This window comes from Tenrec ecaudatus, chromosome 8, assembly GCF_050624435.1.
Source record: "Tenrec ecaudatus isolate mTenEca1 chromosome 8, mTenEca1.hap1, whole genome shotgun sequence".
NCBI lineage: Eukaryota > Metazoa > Chordata > Mammalia > Afrosoricida > Tenrecidae > Tenrec > Tenrec ecaudatus.
Genome location: NC_134537.1, coordinates 73,692,821 through 73,709,026, shown reverse-complemented (window position 1 = coordinate 73,709,026; position 16,206 = coordinate 73,692,821). Strand labels below are relative to the sequence as shown.

Sequence of the window (16,206 nt, the reverse complement as noted above, 5' to 3'; positions counted from 1 at the left end):
GTTGGCCCAATGAGCTAACTGTGTCAGCAATTTTCCCACTAAGCGAGCATCAAGCAACTCACTCTGAGTTAACACACTCAGTGTTGTCACCTGGGAAAGTTCTCTCTGGTCATAGTGAATTTTATGGCAAAAACACTTTTGCTCAAACCTTGTTTTTGTGTGTGTGTGTGAGGGCTGATTTAGGAGAACAGCATGAGATTGGGAATTTTTTTTTCTGCTCAGGAAAAATGCCGCAGAAACTGTTGTGATGTTGAACACAGCTCACAAGGATAGCGCTTTGGGAAAAATTCAGGTGTACAAGTGGTTTTCTCATTTCAAAAAAGGTGAAATGATGATTGATGACAAACCTCATTCTGGATAGATCTGTCAACTTCCCTAAAGGATGAAAATGTCCACTTGCAGTGTATGTATCAAGCTTTCTATGTAGAGGTTCTGGAAAGATTGCATAACACTGTGCAACAATAAAGGCCTGATTTGTGTCAGATGGGAGACTGGTTTTGCCATCATGACAATGCACCTGCTCACGCAGCCATATCAGTACACCAGTTTTTGGAAAACACCAGCATGTCTTTCTTGCCCCATACACCTTACTCACCTACCTCGCTCTTTGTGATTTCTTTTTTTCCACGAATGCAGAGGGACTTGAAAGGACTGATTTGAGGAGAAAAAGATGTGAAGTAAAACACAAAGAGGTGCTGTCAGCCATTCAAATAGATGAGTTTGAAAAATGTTTCCAAAAATGGAATTGCAGTTTAGACAAATATGTTAGATGTAATGGAGAGTACTTTGAAGGGGGTAAGCTTATTTCATAATAGATACATACATATATACATACATAGCAATGAAAAAATTCCAGTCATTTTTGCGTAGTTAAAACCGTTAGTTTTTATTCTCTTTTTCTCTCTTTCTAACTTTAACTCAGAACAAAGGGGAAGAGGCAGTCGTTCAAACAAAATAAGAGGCTATGTGTGGCTTAAAATCAGGAAAGATGCGTGCCAGGAATGTATGCATTCACCAAGTTTGTTCAGTTTGTATTTTGGGCAAATAATACAGGAAGCTGGACACAGCATCAGGATTGGAGGAAGACTCATGATCAACCTGAAATATGCCGCTGATGCAATTTTTTATATAGAAATCATTTTGTTGGGGGCTCATGCAACTTATCACAATCCATACATACATCCATTGCGCCAAGCACATTTATACATGTGTTGCCTTCATCACTCTCAAAGCATTTGCTTTCTACTTGCTTGCTCAAAGTGAGGAGGACTTGAAGCACACATATTCCTGGTGAATATCACAGAATACAAACAGCCTTCGGTATAGATTAGACAGCCACATACAGAAAACAGAAATCTTCACAACTGCACTACCATTGTGAACAGAGAAAAGCATAGACATCTTCAAAGATTTCATTTTACTCAGATCTGTAAGAAATGTTCATGGAAGCAGCAATAAAGAAATCAAACCAAAGTTTGCTTTTGGCAAATCTGCTGCAAAAATGTTAAGCTGTTCAAGACTAAAGAGGTCACTTGAGGACTAAGGTGTGGCTAACTCAAGCTGGAGTGTTTTCAGTTACCTCATAGTTACAAGAAACGTCACCAATGACAAAATAACATCAAACCCAAGACTGAAAACTCGTGCCTTTCACTTTGGTGTTGGCTGAGACTCTGGCCTATTTCGAGGATTTTTCAAATCCTGAACACATCTGCGTTGGAAGTGTAATGAGAATGTGCTTGAGAAGAGAGGCGGAGGGAGTTACTTTGGTCAGGTTACCTAGAGGGCGCTGTCCCTAGAGATAGACACCCCAGGTGAGGACGCAGGGGCTCAGGGAACAGCGGCAACTGCTGGACACGGTGAGGGCAGAAGTGGACTTAGGAAACCCGACAGAGCCCTGGGCAGTGTGCTCTTCTGTCCACTTGCAGCTTGGCGCCTAACAACAAAAAATCTTAAACAATTCTTAAACAAGTATGGGGAAATAATTCTTAATTTTAAAAGGATTAAAATGGATACAACTAAACTGTGTGTGCTATTGTCCAATTATTGTAATATTGAGAAATAAGCATTATATCCAATTCCGATTTCGTCTGGTAAAATGTTTTTACTGAACCCTATAACAGGATGCCTTCTGTGAATTAAAATTATACATTAAAACAGACATGATTAGTAGGATTTCTCTTACCAAATCAAAGAGATTTAGTTAACCAGGAAATAGGTGGATAACTTTCCTTTTATATTTATAATATTTTATATCAGCCTTTATTCTTTATTCAATTTGTCCTAATCTCAGGACGGAAGGAGGGCCAAAACATTTTTCTCTCACTGTCCTCCAGCCACTGCCGCTTCCTGGATCCCTTTCGGACAGAGTAGAAGCGCCCCTGAGGGTTCCTGAGGTTCAAGTCTTTACTGGTGCAGAGAACCACACTTTACTCAAGGAGCAAAACTGAGCTGTGACTGCTGATCCGCAGTTTCTAGGCGATATGTAGCCCCTACTCCACCAGGCGCCTTACTAGTTACTAGGCTTCATCAAAATGCCAAGAACATATTAGAATATTGATACATACGGCTTTTACTTCTGCATAAATCCATCAATATTATTAGCAATATAGATATTCTTTTTCTCTTTGGACAATAAAATGTACATTTTAAATCACTGTAGATCAATATCTTATGTATGCATGACTGAGAAATCTAATGGGTTAAGGAACTACATTACACATGTGCATGTATATATATGCAATGCACATATAAGTAAGGAAATATGTGGTATTCATTAAAGTTTTAAAAGGTCTAGCCTGTGTTGGTTGCTTAAATAGGCACTGAATATTTAATCGATAGCAACATAGACTGAGTTACAATATTCTCCGGGTTTGCATTAAATTACAGCTAATAATGCAGAGTAGCAAGCCTATAGCAAAGCAAGGTAGAAAGAAGAAGCTGTGAGAGCACATGACAACACTCTGTCTGAGGACCTGCAATCTACATTCAACCTTAATCAGGCTATGGGATCAGTGACAGGGAAGAGGAGGTGCAGGGAAATGTTTGCACCAGATGCAGAGACTGAACCGAGAGGCTACCAAAGGCACTAAAAGAAATTGCACTATTCCTGGATTATAGATAACAAAGAGAGAATGAAATTTACTAATTAGCAAAAAGCTAAAATGATAGTTTGTGGTTTGGGTTGCTAGATTTTACGTCTACAAATTATTACTTTTCATAAAAATACAAAATCGGATATGAATGTAAATGAGTTAATCCCATTTTATTGTGTTTATTAAAAAGATTCAATAATTTAACCTTTATTTTGGAATGTTGGTATCAAAACAAGAATCTTTACCAGTGTAGAAAATATCTTTAAAATTGTTCTGGTATATGTTTTTTATTTCGAAATTGGATACAATATCTGGAAATACTTTTAAATATCTTCCTATGTCTGAGAAATATAGACCATGTGAGAAAACACAGAAGAAAATGATCGTATTACTTCAGAGATAGTTGGGAGAAATCAGTTTGACTTTCATATATTTATAATGTCAATTCATAGTCATCAGTGGCCACGGGGCTGGTTCAGACTGACGGAAGCCCATGTTCCCATACATTTGTGGCAGCTTCCAAAAGTGTAAGGAAGCATGGAATTGAAAAAGAATAAGTTTCTCATGAACTCTGTGGAGCCCATATGTGTGTGTGGACATGTATATGTGTGTGTATTTGTATGTATGTATATATATATATATACATATATATATAATTCTATTTTCCCACAAATGTCTTGAAGTTTCTTCATATGTATAAAACATATTAAGTAATTAGGTTGCACTATTTTGGGAGCCAGTCAATTTGAAAGCAATAGGGCAGGACTACAGGTTAGATGTGCAGACAGGATTTCTATATTAAAGCCTGGAGACAGAAATATTTTCCTTTAGGTAACCTCATGTTTTTCTTTTGAGAACTTCAAATGATTGGATGAAGCCCAATAGCATTCTTGTTATGTTGATGGCCTCCTTTACTTGATGTCATCTGATTGTAAATGCTAGCCACGTCGATCCAACAGCTGCACAATAACTAGACTAGTGTTTGAACAAACAACTGGGTGCCTATTAGAGCCAGGCCTATCAATAAAATGACCACATTTACTTATATGAAAACTCTTTTAGTAATACCTCACATTTTTTTCTGAAATGGCATTTCTTTTTATCACTATCTTTAAATATTTAACTCCTAATTTATCCAGCAAAGAATATTTTAGAAACCACCTTATTTCTACTTTATTTCCTAAAAACTAAGCATGAGATAACTTTTTCTTTAGATACCATTTGTGTTGCATATTTATCTAATGGTAACTTAGTGTCGGAGGTTAAGAAACAGTGCCATTGGTGTTTTGATTAAAAATAATATCTTCCTCTGGATGTCTCGGTACGTAATGCTTCCCAAGTCCTAGGGCGTGGAGAAAGAAAAGGCGTGTTTGAGAAAGGCAATGCATGATGTGGGTCCCCAGGTAATCCTCGGCAGGGTTTCTCAGGCAGAAAGCTTTACAGAATCAGATAACTTCATCTTTTTTTTTGTTTGAGAGGTTTTGAACTGACAACATGGTGGTGAGCAATCTAAACTTGTTTAACACCACCAATAGGGTCCCTTTCTGCTGGGGAAGAATGGTTAACGTTGGGTTATAACTCCATCGTGATTCTCAGAAGAAATGCTCACCCTTCAAACCTTTCTGGTAGGCTAGAATGTGTGCACATCAGTGACTGATTCTTATTCAGATATTGTTCACGCCCTTGTTTGACACTGGCTTTTTCCCACCAGCTCTAGTCAAGTTCTTCACAGTGTAGCTAAGTTGCTTATTGGAAAGCACTGGGGAATTCTGAATTTCAGAATTTTTATTGCTTGTGCATGGAGCTTCCCATAGACAAGGTTGGAGTTAAGTGGCTAAAAGCAAGACAAAGGAGGAGTCTGCTTTTTCAACTTTCCTATAATAAAAAAAATGGCTCATTCTTTTCAAAATGCAATGGCTTCTAATTCTAAAAAAACATTTCGTTATTATTAAATACATTTATATATAAACCTTAAAATGTTCCATTATTTCATTTGCTATGATAATAAATAGCTAGAAAAGGTAAGTACCGTTCCTAACTAAAGTTCTAGTTGAAGGGACTTTTTCTTTATCTCGTTTTGGATATTTTTATAAGAATTGAGGACTAATACTAGTGAGGGTTACTTAAAGGAAATGGAAATTAAAATGGGAAAGACATGGAACGAGCCTGGTAGGGAAAGTTTACTAGTGAAGAAATAGTGTGATAAGCACTGAATGCTGCTGGGGCTCCTGATTTGTCCCCAAAGTTGGGCATCTCCTTGGTTATTGCCTTAAGATTGGGCCTTCATTATGCTGAGCCAAACATAACCACTAAGTAAGCTTTCTCCTGCCTGGATGACAAGCGCTCTAAAGAAGAATGGCACAACACATACATAAAGAACACAGTGCATTTCTTCTTTAGCGGTTCATTTGTATAACACAGTTTTTTGCTTATTGTTGATCTAGAATTATGTTGATGAGATGTTTATTCACAAAGAGTACAGGGATGGCTATTTATCACAGTATAATTTCTAAACTATAAATCACATGATGGTAAGATTGTAATTTTACTTGAACTTTGAACCCTGGCACCAAGAAATGTGCTCAGAAACCATGTTTTGAAGGTTGAAAGAGAACAGTAGGTCCATTGTCTCACTGTGTTCCATAAAGGAACAAAAGCTCAGAACAACTGAAGTACACACATATGCATTGATGTGTGTGTATGTATAGTTCATAAACGCACGCATTTGTTGTCTTCAGTGCCGTTCTGCAGTTCTTACTCTTCGTGATCCCATGTACTACAGAAGGACAGCCCACCCGGTCCGCCTCATCCTCACAATGGCTGCTGTGTTTGAGCCCATTGCTGAGGTCACTGTGACAATCCACCAGGTCAAGGATATTCCTTTGTTGAGTTTCCTCTTAATTTCACCAAGCAGAATATCGTTTTGCAAAATGAAATGTGTGAGAATTTCAATCTTTTCTCCATTTATTAGGATGTTGTCTGTTAGTCCAGTTGTAAGGATTTTGGTTTTCTTTACCTTCGGTCGTGATCCATCCCGAAGGTTATAATCTTTCATCTTTATTAGATATATAAAAGATCAATAAACAACATACTATTCAAAATGAGTTTGTATATCTATACATATAGAGATCTATATAGTTTTTTATCTATGTATCTATCGAGAGAAAATAATTTCAAGGAAATGGCTCCCACAATTGTAAGGGAAAGCAAGGGACAAATTCATAGACTGAGGTCAGGCTTAAGGCTTTAGTTGGCTCTCAGTGGTGCAGGGCTGCACCTCAGGTTGAGGGTTTCTGTGCGTTCCTGGGTTTTCAGGCTCTGGTGAACTTGAAATTTGCAGGTCAAGTGCTGGTTGAAGACTTCTGCATATTTATATCACAAGGTCTAGAGGTCAGGTTCCCAGAATAACATAGGATCAAGAGAGTAAGCTTTACTAGAACAATCATTTATATCCTGAAGGTAAGTAGGCTACATTCAAGAGGAAGCCTCTGTTAAAACTTATTTAATTGGTTGCTCACATCAGGTTACATCATGTGAGTGAATACATTATTTTATATTATAGAACAATCGGCCACTGTCAAACAACTCAGAACCATAGCCTAGTCAAGTAAACAGCACGGACCATCTCATTAACTCCCTATGAAGTATGTCATGAAGTTTCCAGGTTCATACTCTTTCCTCTCTCACCACTGTGGACACTGGAAGACTTCAAGGCCATGGGCTGGGTGAAAGACTGAAGCCTTCATCTAAAGCTCTCTCAAGGATCCTTAGTGAGGCTATGGGCTGACCTTGGCGCTACTGACAGAAAGTTGGCAACTAAAAGCTCCCAGCCACTCTGTGAAAGAAAGATTAGGATGGCGCTCCCATGAAGGTTTGCAGTCTTGTGAAGTCTGTGCAGGGTTCTGTGTCAGGATCAGAAACACAGAGGCAGTGGGTTTGGCTTGTCTTAGAGTTTAGGAAGCTCACACGGCAACAAGCAAAGTCTGAAAAAGCCATACTCGTCCAAGGATTTGCTCACCTTTCTCGTTACTCTCAGCACCTACCTGGGACATTGATGACCTTCAATAGATACTTGTTAAAATGATTAAGTGAATAAATAGCACATTTCAAGTATTAATGTTTGGATTTTTAAAAATTCTAAGAGATCAAAGTTTAACTAGATCTATCGTTTAGGTTCTTTAGTATGCCTAATTCCTCACATTATATTTTAATGAAACAAGGTTGGATTCTGCATATATTTTTCATCTGAACACCATAAATTTATTTGTTTTGTTTTGCAAATGGTTTTTAACATTAATTTAAGAGAAAAACATTATTCAAGTGAACATATTAATGGAAATATTCCACTGCAGAGGGAATTTTTCATTTGATTTTGTTTAATTGAATGAAACATATAGAATAAAACAAAATCAATATTCACATTTTAGTAATAACAGCTATTGATAACAGGCACAAAATGGGCCTAGAAGATCGATTTGGAAATGATAATATATTCATTGCTAACACATCTCTATACCATTTGTATCCCTTAAAAACAAGAAACAAAATGCCTTTCTCTCAAGCTTTTAATTACACTGTTTTCCTGGTCGGTTGTAATTAAGCATTGAATGAATTTACTAGGAAACCATTGTTTTGATCATGGTTAGACCAGCAGAAATAACAATTTATTTATCTTCTGAATGGAGAAGTTAAAAATATTTCTTCTGCATTTTTTTGATTTTCAATTTGTGTTTCCTGGTTTCAGAAATTGAAAAAGGGGGATGTGGGGACCCAGGAATTCCTGCCTATGGGAAGCGGACAGGCAGCAGCTTTCTTCATGGAGATCTGCTCACCTTTGAATGCCAGGCTGCCTTTGAGCTGGTGGGGGAGAGAGTGATCACTTGCCAGCAGAACAACCAGTGGTCTGGCAACAAGCCCAGTTGTGTCTGTGAGTATTGTGCTTTGACTTGACCCCATTCTGGCTCCCCGACTGCCTTGTAACGGAGAAGAAACAGAAAGACGCAAACATGACATTTAGGGAGGGTCATTTTCAACATAAGTTAGGCATGCTTCATTTAGCAGAAGCACACAAAAGCATTTTCCAGAGCTATTTTTCTTTCTTCCTCAATTTAATTAAAACCAATTAATGATTGTATTACATCTATTAGGTAAATGTAGTTGAGCATTTTGTACTAGAAAGTCAATCAATAGCTTCTAATGATATACTGTGTTAGGCATAAATAATCAATGAAGACTTTTTATGACTCATATTGTCTTCCGCTTAAAACCCTAGTTGTTTGCCAAGGTGAAACATTTGGAATTTTGAATAATTGCCTGTTGGCTAACAGTAGCCAATATAAAATGTTTGGGGGAGTTGTTATAACTAAATACAGCAGTAACTGGACAATACATAAGGAATCTTATTTCCTCCAAAAGAGAAAAAAATCTATATATCCTAAAGTGCACATCCTTAAAATAATTTTCAAGAGAACTTTGCATTGACCAAGTGGAACATGTTGAAATTTTCAATATTATTTATTTAAGACTATGCATCCTATCACTAAAAAACATTATGAACCTAGGAGATATTAACTTTAAAGGGTAAAATAAAATAAAACCCGGCAAACATGAAAAAGCAGAAGAGAATAATGACTAGAAATAATATTAAATTTTGGAAGAATTGTTTCTGTGATTCATACATATATTTTCATATTAATATCTGCTTCATGGAAGGCAGGCTATTAGAACCCTAGTCAAAAATGTTCACTCAATTTGATAGGATCATTTGAATAAGCCTGTAATAATTCTGTATAGGCTCTGCTTGTGCTTTGCAAGATAGAAGAAAGACAATGTTGTGGTCCTGAATTACCATTTTCAAAGTCAATGGCTAACAATTGTTATTTATGGATGTGGAATTAACAATCAGTTGCTTCCTGCAATTAATTTTGATTGGATTTGAACTATTGCATGCATTCTTTGGTCTTCACAGTTTCATGTTTCTTCAATTTCACCGCGCCTTCGGGGATTATCCTGTCACCAAACTATCCAGAGGAATATGGGAACAACATGAACTGTGTGTGGTTGATTATATCTGAACCAGGAAGCAGAATCCACCTCATTTTTAATGATTTTGATGTGGAACCTCAGTTTGACTTCCTTGCAGTTAAAGATGATGGAATTTCAGACGTGACTGTGCTTGGCACTTTCTCTGGCAACGAAGTGCCTTCGCAGCTGGCCAGCAGTGGGCACATAGCACGCTTGGAATTTCAGTCTGATCACTCGACTACCGGCAGGGGTTTCAACATCACGTACACAAGTGAGTACTCATCCGCAAACACCATTTGCATAATCCCATTTAACTCCAAGTATGTATGCTAAATTTTAAGACTGAACCTTCACATATTTTATAATCATGAAAAGTAAGAGCAGGAAAAATATATTGCATCATTCATATAACCTTAAAAAAATCACATTTTTAGAATAGGGTACTTTGTATATATTATATGTTAATATAAGTTATACCAACTTGTCATTTATTGATTGCTTACAACTGTGCAACACTTAGCTTAGTACTTACCAGCAATTACTCCATTGAAGGTTACAGCAATTCTGTGATATATGTTTGATACATCTTGATTTGTAAACAAAGATGACTAGGCTCAGATCATTAAAATATGTAATCTCCCCAAGTTCATATAAAACGCACAGGCCAAGGTTGCAAACCAGATATATCTTAATCTATTATCTTTCTGTCGCCTACTATTTTCCTTCTCATTTGTTAAAGGCATATGAAAATTGCTTTTCTATTTTTTCTTCTTTTCCTAACCCTAACCCTAGAAAATTGCTTTTCATAATGTAAAGTGCTAAAGGTATCATAGTTAGATGATTTATATAACTGTACTTTTTTGTCTTTCTCTCAAATTATTTCTCTGTTGACTATTGGTCCTATTAATTCAATGAGTTATTTAACTTTTAATCATATAGCTAAATATGGGAGATAAATTAAAGCACAACTAGTTTGTATTTCTTTCATTTCTTCAGTACAATAATTCATACCCAAGCATTTTACTGAATTTCATTTCATCCTCTTGGTTTCCAGCATTTGGGCAGAATGAGTGCCACGACCCTGGCATTCCCATCAATGGGCGTCGCTTTGGCGATCGGTTTCTTCTGGGCAGTTCGGTCTCTTTCCACTGCGATGATGGCTTCGTCAAAACCCACGGGTCAGAGTGCATCACCTGCATCCTGCAAGATGGAAATGTTGTTTGGAGCTCCGCCGTTCCCCGGTGTGAAGGTGTGTCTCCGAGCACCTTCCAGACTTTTTCTTTAAAATGATGCATCTAACTTAAAAAACAACTGAATAGAAGATGTAGCTTTCAGCTAGTTGTTTTGTAACTAAAATCAGAGGTGACATAAATACCTAATTTTCTTCTTAATCTTTCTATATTTGTTCATGAGTATATGTAAAAAAGACCAGACAGAAATTGATAAAACAAGAAAGATATTACTTCTGATTATGACTCATTAAAAAAATCTCTAGACTATTTACACAAATGTTCCCTCTCAGAATAATCCTTGCACAATGAATTAAAAATATTTTAATTTATCTTCAGTAAATTACAAAGAACTATAGACTTAAAAGTAAAAATAAAATAACATTTTGTCTATTAGATTTGAAATATTTACTAATATTAACATTACACAGTATAGGGAAAACAAAACAGCAAAATTAAAAAAAAACAACAATGACAAAATAAAAGAAAGAGAGAAAAGCCTATGTCTGTTTGTTGACCTTCAGGAGTGTTTTCCAGTCGAGTCAAACAGGATTCTATTCTCTCACATAAGTGATATTTTCTTGCAGGAACTCAAAAGTGACTACAGTCCTCCCTTGGCAGGGAGCTGGATTCAGGGGGTTGTGGATTGAAAGATATAATGTCAGGGGGGGTTAGCTTAGAGCAGAGACTTAAAGAAAGACATTTACTTTTACCTTATTGATTATGCAAATACATTCAGTAGTATGGATAAGAGAAAATTATGGATAACATTGCGAATCATGGAAGTTTCTAAATACCTAATTATGCTCATGCAGAACCAGGCAAGAGGATTTTACCTGGTTTCAAATTAGGAAAGTTATGCATCAGGTTTGCATCCTTCCGCCATGTGTACTCAAGCTACATGTCGAGAAATTAATTTGAAAATCTGGACTTTGTGAAAAGCCTAAGATCAAGATTAGTGGGAAACTCACTACCACACCGTGCTATCAGATGAGACCACTCTGTGAAGTCGATTTGAAGCACTTACTGATTGAGATCAAGGATGACAGCATCTAGCATGGATTACTCCACAACAGGAAGAAGACAACAGTTCTTACAATTGGGCCGATAAGTGACACCATAATAAATAAATTGTCAAGTACTTCATTTTACTCAATTCCACAATTAAAGACCCATGGAAACAGCAGCGAAGATGTGAAATGGCTATAAAATACCATCTTACAAGGGAAAATGATAACCAAGGAAAAAAATAAACAGAAATATGAAATGCTGGGGGGGTTGTGGAGAGACTGGAATTCTCATACAATGCGAGTGAGAATATGTACAAGCACTGTGGAAAGCAACGTGTCCCCAACTCAAAAACAGGGCATAGAAATGACACATGATGCAGAAATCTCTCTGCTGGATTTATATACTAAAGAAGAATCATAACTGAACAGACATGTTCACACATTCATTACAGCAAGAAGATGGAAACATCCTTAGTGCTCATCAGTAGAAAAATGGATAAAGACACTTTGGTACATACATATACACACACACAATGGACTCTTATGCATTGTTACAAATAAGCATGAAATTATGAAACACCTCTTGATATGGATGGACCTGAATAACATGGTGCTGAGTGACATTATGAATCACAATAGGAAAAATACTAAAAGAGGCCAATGATATAATGAAAACAAACAAACAAAATAACAAAGGGAACACACTTTGAAATTTGCTAACATGGGTTGGCCACCACTCACCTGTTAGTCTGTCATTCTGTGGTGACTTGTGTTTGCCTGTGATGCTGGTATTTACTGGTTCTATGTTCCTGCTATTTCAAATAGCAGCAGGAGCCCCAAATTAACAGGTCGCAGTCGAGCTTCCATTTTAAAAACAGACTATGGAGAAGGACTACGTTGTCCACTCTGAGGAATTAGCCACTGCAAACCTAAGAGATGGCTCAAAACGTTGTCAGACACGGAAAGTCTAATGAATAGAAGCAGAGTACTATCAGAGCCCGGGCCTGAAGATGAACACCTGAGGTCAGAAGGTATTCAAACATGGCCGAGGAAGAGCGGCCTTCTCAAAGTAAAGTGGGCCTTCAGGACATGGAGGGAGTAGTCCTCGGGATCTTTGCTAGGTGGTGTGGCTCGCTCACAAAGAGAGAAACAGCTACAAACATCAAGTAATGATCAGAACCGGGAATGTACAAAAGATGGATGGAGGGAAGTTTGAAGTTGTAAAAAATGAAATGGAATGCATGTAGATCCACACTGTCTGGTCCTGTGCCACCTTCACAAATATTCTTATGCTTTGCACTCATTTTGCAGCCCCTGTGTCAATGCACCTTGTCAAGGGGCTTTCTCTTTTTTGCTGCCCCGCTACTTGACCGAGCAGGATGTCCTTCTCGAGGGACTTGAAGCAAAGACTCGTCATCCGTGCCTCTAAGGAGCATTCTGAGAGCCCGACTTGCAGGAGACTGTACTTTATTCTTCTGGGGCTCCATAGTTCTTGCAATGTTCTTCATCAGCACCAGAATTCAAATGCATCTTTTTTTTAATCTTTCTTTTTCAATGTCCAACTTTCATATGCAGGTGAGGCAATTGGAAATACTATGGATTGGGGAAGGCACACACACTTTAGTCCTCAGAGTAACCTACTTGCTTTTTTGGCATTTTAAAGATGTCTTAGGTAGCAGATTTACCAAATGCAATATGTAGCTTGGTCTCTTAAGCGCTGCTTGTGGACCCAAGCAAGAAAAATCCTTGGCAATATTAAGCTTTTCTACATTTATCAAGATGTAACCTATTGGTCCAGTTTGAGGATCTTGGTCTCTCCCATCTTTGATCCTCATTAGCAAGTGATTCAAGTCAGCCTCCCTTTCAGCAAGCAAGTTTGAGTCATTGACATCTCACAGGTTTTTAATACATCTTTAGATCCTGAGGCCACATTGTCTTCATATAATCCAGCTATTCCGATTATTTGCTAAGCATGAAGATCAAATAAGTAGGGTGACAAGGTATAACCCTCTCTCACATCTCTCCGGATTTAAGCCATTCCCTTGTTCTGTTCACACAACATGCACAGGTTTCCGTGTTAGCACAATGAAGTGTTATGGAATTCCCATTCTTCTCAAGGTTATCCATAGTTTGTTATAGTCCACACGGTTGAATGCCTTGGCATTCTTTTTAGTTTTCTAACTTTTTGACATTTCATTTTGATGTTTTCTTTCTCTTCTTGAGCTGCCCTATAAAAATTTCTCTTCGGCCCTGTGACATGATCATTTCTTCTATTTGCCATAGCTACTCTGAAAGTATTAGCAAGTTCCTTGTGACGTACACAATGATTGTTCCTGCCTGTCTTTTCGGTGGCCCTTTGCTGTCTTCAGAAATGATGTTCTTGATGACATTTCACAACTCATTCAATCTTCTGTCATTGGTGTTAAATGCATTGCACTTGTTCCTGAGATGGTTTCCACATTTAGGGAGGATAGAAACAAAATCATATTTTTGCTTTTGTGGATTTGTTTTTCTCAGCTTCAACCTGAACTAAATATGATTCTTGATGGTTTGTTCCACAGTCATCCTGGAACTAGTTTCAGCTGCTGATATTAAGCTTCATGATCATCATTTCCCACAGATGTAATCATTTTGATTTCTGTGTATTCCATTTAGAGATATCCATGAGTATGGTTACTGTCTGTGTTGTTAAATATACTCGTATATATTTACCATAAAGTCTTTGATCTTGTAAAAATCTCTCATGTGATTTCCAAACTTATTTCTATCAAAAGATCATATTTTCCAACTGCTGTTCCCTCCTTTTTGTTTCCAACTTTTGCATTTCAACCACCAACAATTATCAACAAATCTTCATTACATGTTTGATGGCATGTTTGGTCAACTTCATGTTGAAGACATTGGTAAAATTATATCTTCATCACTAGCTTTATTGGTTGTGGCACAAAATTTGACTAATAATTTTATTTGCTGGATTTCATTGAGGGCAGATAGATAAAATCCTACCCCAGACAGTAGTATATTTTAAGATTGATTTTGCAATGTCCTTATAAAAAAAGAGTGTGCCATGCCACTCTTCTTGATTGTGTTATCTACATGCATAGTAAATAATAGGATTTTCTGATTCAGAGTGGTTAATAATACCAGTCCATGTCAACTCAGAAATGCCTAGGTCATCAATCTTTAAGCATTCCATTTCATTTCGATGATGTCTAGTTTTCCTAAATTCAGACTTTGGACATCCCAAGTTACAATTCATGGGTGTTTGAACCGGTTTCTTCTCAATTTGATCAACGCCCTGTCAACAAATGAGGGTCTTGGAAGCTTTACTGCAACCATATCCCTCCGGCCAACTCTACTTGGAGGGAGTGACTCGTCCTCAATCATATTTTGAGTGCCTTCCTGTTTCAGGGGCTCAACTTGTGGCACTCTCTCTGACAGTGTTACACTGCTATTCATGAGCTTATCAGTAACTAATATTTCATAGGTGGAAAGCCTATTTCTTCTGCACAGTTTATTCTTAGACTAGAAACTCTGGGAAACCTGTTCACTTTGGGTGAGCCTGCTGGTCTTTGAACTACCCAGGACGTAGCTCTCAGCATCCCTGTAGCACACAAGCCACCACAGTGCAGTAAGACACACTGACAGAGAAGTGGTGGCATTAAGTATATAGCACACAGCAATTGTGTCAAATCTTTTAGATGGAGACAATTTTGCTTGGTGGCAGTAGGCATACATTTCCAGATAGAATACATAGATTTGTATTCAGTGACTTTAAAGCTTACTTTGGAATAAGTTTTGCTTCATAATTTGAATACATCATATCAAAAGAAATCTCTGTTTCCATTGAAGTTTAAGATTTATGGTCATATATTTAATTTGGCCTAATTAATACCATGACTTTCTCAATATTTTCTTTCTTAGCACCATGTGGTGGGCATTTGACAGCTTCAAGTGGAGTCATTTTGCCTCCTGGATGGCCAGGATATTATAAAGATTCTTTAAATTGTGAATGGATAATTGAAGCAAAACCAGGACACTCCATAAAAATAACTTTTGACAGGTAAAATAATATTTTTCTTTCTTTTTTTTTTAATTTTTCTTTCTTAATATGAACCTAGGAATCATTTATATGCAATCCTTTTATTAAATAGATCTTAGTACTTAGAAATGTCAAAGATCTTTATTGCTTCCCAAAAAGGATTCATGTTAATTGAATTAGGCCTTTATTTGATTATGTTGGTTCCTTCTGAATTTTCTGCCTCTAACTCAACAATTGAATCCCGCTACCGTAAACCCTCCTGAGAACGATTGGCAGAACAATTGTGCAGAATGTAGAGAGGCGTGGTGGGCCCTGTGGGCCACTTCCCAGAGATCACAGTATCTGTCTCACATATCAAACTCTGGATTCATCACCTGCGGATGTAACAAATTCTGTTTGCTCTTTCTTGCACATGAAAGCTGTTTGGGTTATGTACAGTGCCTGTGACCCTTCTGAAGCAGCACAGCAGAGCACTTCTACATGTTGGGTCATGATGATGGGAACTTGAGAGGAATTTTAAACTATAGAGCTGGCAACAGAGTGGGTGAAAACTATTTATTATTATTTATTTTTCATTTAGTGTTTTTAAGAAAATATGAACAATACTATAACTGAAATTGTAATACAAGTGCTCCTCATTCATCAACACAGTAAGGTCCCAAAGAACAAAACCTGGTGTTATTGGAAAATTGAAGATGACCACATCGAATCACAAAATGGATGACTACACATTACATAGCTTCCCTAACACATCATTACATAACCACCAAATTACATTATTGGATAGCTATGAAAACACTGAGAATCCT

The 16,206-nt window shown here is 37.2% G+C and overlaps 1 protein-coding gene across 1 annotated transcript in view; it reads left to right on the top strand.

The window, feature by feature from the left end:
- Nucleotides 1-16,206, top strand: part of CSMD1 (CUB and Sushi multiple domains 1) — a 1,770,408-nt gene that overhangs the window by 1,330,281 nt on the left and 423,921 nt on the right. Inside the window, exons 13-16 of the mRNA XM_075557189.1 lie at nucleotides 7,837-8,019; nucleotides 9,061-9,387; nucleotides 10,171-10,365; nucleotides 15,280-15,418. Of these exons, the coding sequence (XP_075413304.1) occupies nucleotides 7,837-8,019; nucleotides 9,061-9,387; nucleotides 10,171-10,365; nucleotides 15,280-15,418 (844 nt within the window). The remainder of the gene's footprint in view (nucleotides 1-7,836; nucleotides 8,020-9,060; nucleotides 9,388-10,170; nucleotides 10,366-15,279; nucleotides 15,419-16,206) is intronic.